At 37.6% G+C, this 9,286-nt stretch overlaps 2 protein-coding genes across 3 annotated transcripts in view; both read left to right on the top strand.

The window, feature by feature from the left end:
* Positions 1-871: 871 nt before the first annotated feature.
* Positions 872-3,284, top strand: ran (RAN, member RAS oncogene family). Of its 2 annotated transcripts, none has more exons than XM_015376131.1 (7): positions 872-926; positions 1,842-1,899; positions 2,034-2,118; positions 2,269-2,394; positions 2,493-2,680; positions 2,762-2,932; positions 3,030-3,284. In XM_015376131.1, the coding sequence occupies exons 2-7, from the start codon at positions 1,855-1,857 to the stop codon at positions 3,072-3,074; spliced, it is 660 nt and encodes a 219-aa protein (XP_015231617.1). In that variant the 5' UTR covers positions 872-926; positions 1,842-1,854; the 3' UTR covers positions 3,075-3,284. The 2 variants fall into 2 exon arrangements, with proteins under 2 accessions (XP_015231617.1, XP_015231616.1); XM_015376130.1 differs by lacking the exon at positions 872-926 and adding an exon at positions 927-1,020.
* A 2,947-nt stretch (positions 3,285-6,231) lies between these two features.
* stx3 (syntaxin 3) overlaps positions 6,232-9,286 on the top strand; it is a 26,607-nt gene continuing 23,552 nt past the window's right edge. The window contains exon 1 of the mRNA XM_015376129.1: positions 6,232-6,587. Coding sequence (XP_015231615.1) covers positions 6,558-6,587 — 30 coding nt within the window. The 5' untranslated portion in view covers positions 6,232-6,557. The remainder of the gene's footprint in view (positions 6,588-9,286) is intronic.

Here is a 9,286-nt window from a genome sequence, read left to right as displayed (position 1 = left end):
TATAGAATACAATTTATTCCTTTGATATTGTGCAAGTTATTCAAATACATAATGTCCTAATACAGTCTGATTCTGAGTCAGACCAAACTACGAACAATTCAGTTATTGTCAATTGGAATATTTTCAATTTATCTCAAAACATGTACTTGCTTAGACAAACACGGGTGGTAAGTTATACAACTGGTTATTTGTTTCCAATCAGGATTAAGCTAAATACTCTATAAATAAGACATACCGTATACCTGCTGTTCAAGACAAGATATCTAGAAACTGCAGCAAAAAACTTAAATATTTTTTTAATCAATACAATAGTATAGCTTTTTCTTTTCTCATGCTTAATTATAATGGGTCGCCTGAATTTATTTGTGCTCTATATAAATAAGAAAAAAACTGAATCACAGCTTCCACTGTTTTCATCCCAAAGTTGTTTTATAAGCGTGAGGTCAGTTTGTTCACTCCAAAGTTTACAAACGTGCTATGGAAGAGGATTAGTACGGAGGGTTACTGAAAAAATAAAAAAAAGCTAACTGATTTTGAAATTTTATTTCAGTTTAATAAGGGGGAAAAGTCAGAATTCTGAGATTAAAGTCAGAATTAGGAGAAAAAAGTCAGAATTCTGACTTTTCTTCCATATTAAACTGAAATAAAATTTAAAAATCATTTAACTTTTTTTTACTTTTTCAGTGGCCCTAATCCTCTTCCGTACGATGCCATGGAAGTGTTTGGATCAAACAAATGAACTGGTTTGTTTATGTGAGGAAATACTTTAGGAAATATAGAAACAGGGATTCTGGCTCATGGTCTGAATTTCAGACGTATTTGCCGCTGCGTTGCTCACGTGACCAAGGCGGAAACTGACTCATAGTCCACGCTGAATCTCCCGCGAACGCAGCCATTTACTCTTTCCTCTCTTCGCAGTGACACCGGTGAGTCTCTGATTTCCTCCCTCTCTGTGGCCCGGCCTTTCTTTTAAATTATTGTTTACGCGGAAAGTCCGTAAGAACCGCAGAAAACTTCAAGGTATCATTCGGATTTCACGGTTGTTTGTATGTCGCTGAATTCACCCCTTGACTATGAGATTTTTTTATTTGTCTAGTGTGTGCGCTTACTGCTAGCTAACTTAGCCGCTAGCATATAGGAAAGAATGGCTTCCATGCTCATGCTTGCTAACGTGTTAGCATGCTTGGCACTCTTGTCTTTTCACTGCTTTGTTAATGGAAACAGTTGATATTAGTGGTTTCATGTTTAATTTAATAAGTAAATGGTTTTATAATTTGTCAGTAGTCCCATGTAGCTGGTGTTTTTAATGAATACAATAATGGCAGCAGCGTGGAACGCATTAGCTGCCTCTCCAGGTTGATTGTTCCACTCGAGCAAGAAAAAGTGCGCTCGCTCGTCATATGGCGCACTAAACTAACGGCATCAGTTTGCTAGCTGCTAAGCTAGTTAGCAACTCAACGATGATAAAATAGTCCTCTGGGGTCTATTAAAAAATGTTTGCTGTCATCTTTGAACGCAGCATTCTTTAACATTTAAGGCGAATTTAGACTCTATTAGCTAATGTTACCGTAATGCTGCGTTTGTTTCATGTCCGGGCGTTAGCAATGATAGAACATGCTAGAATAAGTTGTATGTAATGGGCTTGTTATTTCAAGTATATAGATACTTTTCTCGAGGCCTTATTGTTGGCGAAAATCATCTACATTGCATTTTTGACCATTTGTTTTTCAAGCTTTCCAAATAAATCTGTAATAGTTGACACAATTAGCCTCGCGCGACTAACTGGTGGGCAACTGAAAACGTGCTAACTGACCATCCCGCCTTGTTTTGTTTCTACTCAGAAAAGTCGCAACCATGGCCGACTCTATGGGACAGTGTGTACCTGTGGCGGTGTTTAAGGTAAGTCATTTTTAGAAATAAAAGGAAATATGTGCCGCGTTGGGCTTGGAGGAGGTTGACCCCCGCAGCATTTATCGGTTAACGGTGGTGAACCGGTACCAGCCAGTTTGGACTAACTACTGTGTTTCCCTCAGCTGGTGTTGGTTGGAGATGGAGGCACTGGAAAGACCACATTTGTGAAGAGACACATTACAGGAGAGTTTGAGAAGAAGTATGTTGGTGAGTATCCACAACCACATCACAAGCCAATGTTGCATCTGGGGAAAAAAATGGATCCAAATAGTTATAACCCAATAAAGTTGGCATGGTTGAAAGATGATATAGACATTTGAAAAATGTTGTCCTCATACATATTTTGTTTAATCATAGCCACTCTGGGAGTAGAAGTGCACCCGTTGATGTTCCACACCAACAGAGGGCCCATCAAGTATAATGTGTGGGACACAGCTGGACAGGAAAAGTTTGGAGGCTTGAGAGATGGCTATTACATCCAAGGTACTTGATTCCAACTCTGTCCGTCATAATGTACTTGGCATTGTTTTCTTTTTTTTTTTTCATCAGTGAGGTGACTTACCTTTTTTTTTTCTTTACAGCTCAGTGTGCGATCATCATGTTTGATGTCACCTCCCGAGTCACCTACAAGAACGTGCCCAACTGGCATCGTGACCTGGTCCGTGTGTGCGAGAACATTCCTATTGTCCTGTGCGGCAACAAAGTAGACATCAAAGACAGGAAAGTTAAAGCCAAGAGCATCGTGTTTCACCGCAAGAAGAATCTGCAGGTAATTATTATTTTTTTCCATGTAGACTGTTTTATTTTATTTTATTTTTGTTTAATATTGTTTTGTCTCTTCTTTCCATAGTACTATGACATTTCTGCCAAAAGTAACTACAACTTTGAGAAGCCTTTCCTGTGGTTAGCAAGGAAGTTGATCGGTGATCCCAACTTGGAGTTTGTGGCTATGCCAGCCCTCGCTCCCCCAGAGGTCCAGATGGACCCATCACTTGCCGCCAAGTATGAGGAAGAGCTTCAAGTAAGTATAATTGTGATTTAACTTGGAGATCTGTTTTCTTGTGCACATGCCTTGGCTGCTGAGCTGATTTGTTTATATTTTCCTTTTTCCATACTAGGTTGCATCACAGACGGCACTCCCAGATGAAGAAGATGACCTCTAACCTGTTACCTGACCTCCCTCCCTCCCTTCCCCAGATGTGGACAAGAAGTTGGATTTTTTTTCACCCCCTCCTTTACTGTAAAATCCCTTTTCAGATTTTTTTATTTTTGAATTTTTCGTTTTAAAAAAGTAAGGAAAAAAAACTCGGTGCAAAAGTTGTGGTTCTAATTTCACTGTATGACACACCCCACCCTAGTGTTGTTTGGCATGGCAACATGCTGCTCTTTTCGTCGTCAAGCACCCTCCTCCGCTGCAAATATCAGGCTCGCATAATGCTGTTGTACGGTGTACTGGAAGCACTAAGGGGATAAAAAGTTTGAATAAAAACATTCTCGGTATAATATAATTGTCTTGGCTCGGTCATTTTAAATGGTAGCAGACCTAGAACATAAAAAGGAAAACTGAAGTCATTTCAGATCTAATTGGGTAAATAAAGGCTTAGCATTTTTAAACTAAAATGAATTCCGTTTCAGCTTGCCCCTCACCAATGTCCTAGTTTTAAGCCGTTGTCTGTCATGGTAGCAAAAGTTGTCTAGCTTTTTTTTCCACTGACACCCTTGGGATACTTTTTTTTTGTGACTGACTGCAAATCCCTGAGTTGTCTATTAACAGGTCTAATAGCACAGCATCTTAAATCTAAGGTTAATACCTGATGGTAGACGTATGCAAAAGGATTATGAAGTACCTAGAAGCATGGTGCTTCTTGACTAAGTCGTTATTTTAATTATGTGACCACCCCTAAAACTTAAGTCAATATTCTGGTGTGTTACACATGTGCGCACAAAATACTTAATTCAATGACATGGAGTGCATGGTGGGGTAGGAAATAACCTTGAAAAGTGAGTTTTATCTGCTCCGGTAGTGATGTTTTGCAGTTTCGGATAATAAAACTATAAATGAGCTAAACTTGGTCTGAATCAGTTGTCTCCAAAATCGGGTGTCTATCCGTAGAGTTTCTCCTTTACTGTCCACTAGGTGTCAGTAGAGTCCTGCTGCTCACTGAGCAGTACACCATTTGAATGTATTGCGTAACATCTGTGCTGAATAAGTTCGATGTAACGTGTAATGCATTTCCTCTAAGGATGTTAGTTTTCATTTATTTCAGGACCCTATTCAGAATGAGCACTTTACACAGTTCACAGAATGTGAGGGTAAACAAGCATATTGTCCAACCAATGGAAAAATGAAACACTGGCAACAGTTTGGATTCTCATGTTTAAAGTTATAATCCTCTTTAGATTAAAATATCACATGATTATATGGTAGTTTTATTACTTTCAATTCATCATTACTGGTCTCGAAACCATGAGCGGTGCGTTCAAGCAACATTAAATAAGCCAATAAATCAACTTTGATTAACAAAAAAGATAATTATATTTATCCTTCACATCCTGTTTGAAGATGATTCATCTTTTTTTCCCCACAAAATAATTGGTGGGGAAGAAAAAAAAAAAAGACTGGACTTTTTTCAGTTTAAAATGTTTTCACCCTTCACTTAAATGGCTTTCTTGATTCAAAATACATTTAACCTTTTTTAAATACCTGGGGTCTGCTACGGTCCAGGCTTTTAAACGCCTTTGTTTTAATTATTAAATGGTGTGTTTGGTCCAGATATTTATTTAAATCACTAGTCGTTTTGAATCTAAATTTTGTAGGTCAAGCTTCTCCTGTGACATGCCTGTGCCCTCAGGCAAGGCACCTAACCTCTACTTGCTTGTATCAGTGTAAGAATGTCTGGGCTCTGTGAAAGCAACTGTGCAAATATTGGTCACTAGAGCTTAGAATAGCACTTTATAAATCAACTTTATTTACCTTTTTAACAAAGTGTTCATCTCACTCCAAGGAGAAGATTTTACAGATTTTGTGCATGATGTTGGTAGACAGTCAGCTTTTTTAAAAGGAATAAAAAAATCTAAATTGTGTTTACTTTTGTTTAGGTAATGCCAATTATCACAAAACTAAAACATGCAGAAATACACCATTGGTCCTGGTAAAATATAGCTTTTAAGAATAAATTTGGTTTTTAGTTTTAAATGCAGCTGAACCAAAGAATTAGTTGATCAAACATGGCTTCATATTATGTCCGATCGTCATTCCTCCATGTTGCTCCAGGGATCCACAGCCAGCTGCTTGGATGTTGTTGTAGCAACACATGGCTACAGAGCAAATTCCACTGCTCAACACAAACATGTTGTTACAAATATTGGATTATCTGAGCTTTCTCAAGAAGTTACGCCTGTTCTTTGTGGCGTCTCTTTGCTGTTGTTCAAGGGAAGATCAAATGAACTTTGAATATTACACTACCTTGATCTTCCTTTCCCACATTTAGCACAACAATTACCTTAATTTTTTTTACTTATGTATCAATATTACTATATTAATATTAGATTTTACACACAAGATTTAACACATAATTGTGAACGGGTGGAGAAATTTCTAGAAAATACAAATCAAACCAATTATTTGCTGCTTAAAATCAGGCACAATAAATTGTTAGAAACAACTAATTCTGCCTGTGTATGATTTATATTAGGCTTTATGTGAAGATAAGATAACAGCAGCGTTATTAAGTTAAAGTGAAACTTGGCAGATGGGTCACAGGGAAAGCTATGGGGAAGTTTAAAGAAGGGTTTGGTTATTAAACATCTCATGCAATAAACATTCCCCTAGAATGGAATAAACTGTTGGTAGTATGATTAGCCATGCTTACCACAAAAAAACGGGTTTGTAGATTAAAACAAAGTCTTAACATCACACTGCATAAACCCTTTCTTTTTATTTATTTTACCTATTTTTATTCTTTAGTTTTTTTTATTTATTTTTATTTTAACAATTTTTTTAATACATTCCTTCTACAATAATATGTGGCAGCAGAAACCTGCATCAGAGACTAAGGAACTGGTAAGAAGTAAGAAAAAGAGTAGAAGTGATAAATGTAGAGAAAAAAACCTGGGGATTTTGAAAAGCCTTGAGTTTGAAGAGATAGCAAGTAAAACCTAATATTTCCCCTGTATTAACTGAAAAACATTATTCCCACAGCACGTAAATGCATCATCTTTGCAGGTGGCTCGGGGCGTGGCTTCATCCGAGTGAGTAGGGACCCTGCTGCGCATGCGTGAGCTCGAAAAGTGCGTTTCAGAATGATTAGTGGTGGGCAGCGCAGAGGCAGATTAAACGGCCCCACACAACTGTTGTTTTAATCCCCTGGAAGAAGAGATTTAGCTCAAAAAAAGAAAAAAAAACTGCCTTTAAACCCAGCAGCCATATTGTATGGAAGAGCGACGGGAAGACACCAGTTTTCAGAAAAAAAAACTCCGCAACTCAGAAACCTGCCAGGACTTTTTGGGGACTTGTACAATTTCCTTTTAGCGGCGGTTGGGTGTCTGCTGTCCGGCTAGCTCTGCAGCTGGCTGAGGAAAAGTCTTCCATCCAATTCTGGTTCATCTTTGGGGGAGTTTAAACTGTTTATTTCACAGAACTAATAATGAAGGACCGATTGGAACAGCTGAAAGCGGTGAGTATTGCCCAGGAAACGTCTCTTACATCGTGTATACTCTTTAAAATTATTCTTTTTTTCATAGGGACAAATATTTAATTCTTAGAATTAAAAAAAGGATTAACATTTAGCTGTGTGATGACAAACTGATAGAGGAAACCTGCAGCTTGAATGAGGATTTTACATGGGTGTGTTATGTAAAGATATATACGAGTACATTATCAAAGGTATGAAGTATGTCTTAGTTTATTTAATTAATTAAGAACTTATAATTAGATGTTCAATCTAAAGTGCCCTTGACTGAGTTGACATGGTTTCTTACATAAAAGCAGTGTATTTGATTATTATTTTTTAAAAGGATATTTTGATTATGTAGTTTTATTTTTGTTTGGGTTAAAGTCTTCCATAGAGAACTCAAAATATAACTTTCCATTAATTTGGTTACAAATCTGGGTTTTGTATACATCTCTGAGCCTGAAATTATAGATAATCTCTATTATCTCCATTAAATCCTTCTCTAAATTAATTGGGGAGTATTATTACACCACATGCAAACACAGCATGAATGTAGTTGACTTTAAAGTACCTTGCAAATTATTAACGCAGGGTGCCATATAGTTCTTACATATTGTAATAAACTTTGACATTTATAGAGATGCTGTCAGTTTATTCTAAAGGTGCATAATGAGGTTGTATGCCTGTACAGAGAAAAAGAACAAAAAAACACTAGAGCATGATAACATAAGGTTACATACACCGAGCATCCATCTTGATAGTTTTTTGAAAGTCCCTTTTGAGCCTAAATAGAATTAAACCACATGTCACGATGAGCAAACATAAACAGACCGGGCATCATCTGCTGGCAGAACCATTTTCCAACCAGAATTCCGTTTTAAAGTTAAATTATCCCAACTAGATGCGTACTGCCCTATGCTTCACCTAATTAAGGTTGAGATTATAATTTTGGGTGTATCTTATCCTTTAATTTCAAATCTATCCTCTCCTGAGTCTCCTATCAGAACGTCAAGGTAAAAGAAAATTCCTGTTCCTAACAAACGCAAACAGGGACACCAAATTCAGGAAAAAAAAATCGATAATCAATCAGTTTATCGATTTATATTATTGTAGCAGTGCTATCACTAATAACACAATTAATAACGATACATGCATCCGTCAATATAACACCTGCATCTTTTTTTCCACACAGGATCTTAGACATTACTTCATTATTTCATGAATTTGCTGGAAGGTGCTAATTGCAGAGCCGCAGTAGGCTTCTTCCTTGTTTACCCCTTGTGCACATACGTAGTATTGTACCTCTGTTGTTATTGAAACTGTACACATATGGCTTTTTTTTTTAACTAACAAATGAAGCAAAAATTAAAATATAATAAGTCAACAGCGGCCCATACCAGGAGGAGAGCTAGACATAGTGGGATTACTTCCTGCCTATCCAGTTTAACAAATCCCCAACAATGGCAATTAGTATCAGCGGTACCATGAAGCTAACTTAATCTAACATGAACTGATCATGAATCTGTTAATGTGGGCGTATAAAGGGGCGGGATCAAGGTAGCAGACCAATCACAATCATCAGTGCAGAAGAGAGAGCGGCTTATTTCTCCTATGAGGATTACAAACCTTACAGAAATAGAGGAAAAACACTGTCTCCATGAAAAGACAAACATTGGTGGCATGAAAGACGTCTATTATCGTGGCAAAGAATTGCTGACTGAGTCAATGAGCAAGGTACACATCAGTTTCATTTAACACAGCCTGCACCCCAATAACTGTAGTGGATATTTTCCACGTTCCCCTCAGAAGTGAACAGGACTTGGTAGCAGATAAGATAAAACACAAAAAACATCATTTCATCTGGTAGCTGGACTTTTTAATTCAGTATTGTTTGGAATACAATAAAGCTGGAAGCTCGTGCTAATATTGCATCAAATTAATGGAAGAAGTGATCAGTTTAAGTCAGGGCTGTCAAACTGGTTCCAGAAAAGGCCGTGTGGCTGCAGGTTTTCTTTGCAACCAAGCGATGGCACACCAGACTCCATTCATCTCATCAAGTGAGTCCAGTGTTAACATGATGACTTGATGAGATGAATGGAGTCTGGTGTGCCATCGCTTGGTTGCAAAGAAAACCTGCAGCCACACGGCCCTTTCTGGAACCAGTTTGACACCTGTGGTTTAAGTGAAATCATTCTGATTTTTGAGCTGTCAGAACATTTATTTTTATCCTAACAGTTTACCATTAACTTCCTGACTGATTTATACTGTTACAACAAACACAATAAATAAATATTGATCCAAAAAACTGCTTAGTTTGTCAAGAACATATTATGTTTTAAATGCTATTTGATTTTTAAGTACTTCTATTGTGATGTTCCGTTTAAAGTTCTTTTTCCTTCTTAATTTAACCGGGTCTTCAATTAAAGGACACCTCATTGTTTCCCAAACAGCTGACTGGCTGCTGGGTGGAGCGTTTTCTAGGATTCACATCAATCCTGAAAGCTAGCCTTTGCCGGAGCAGGTTTTCCGTTAAGAGTCCGTTACCATGGTGACTAGCCTTGCAAAGAATGAAACCAGCTTTGTGGTACCGGAAAGTCAGATTTAAACCTGAAGCTGTCTGAGTAACCCAGTAATCCTGTTTCGTGGTACAGGCCTCAGGACGTGCAAATCTTTCATGCAATCTTTCTATATAGCCAGAGTAA

This window comes from Cyprinodon variegatus, unplaced genomic scaffold (assembly GCF_000732505.1).
Source record: "Cyprinodon variegatus isolate N-32 unplaced genomic scaffold, C_variegatus-1.0 Scaffold130, whole genome shotgun sequence".
Taxonomy (NCBI): domain Eukaryota; kingdom Metazoa; phylum Chordata; class Actinopteri; order Cyprinodontiformes; family Cyprinodontidae; genus Cyprinodon; species Cyprinodon variegatus.
Note: the sequence above shows the minus strand (reverse complement) of the source record. Positions and strands in the feature narration are given on the sequence as shown.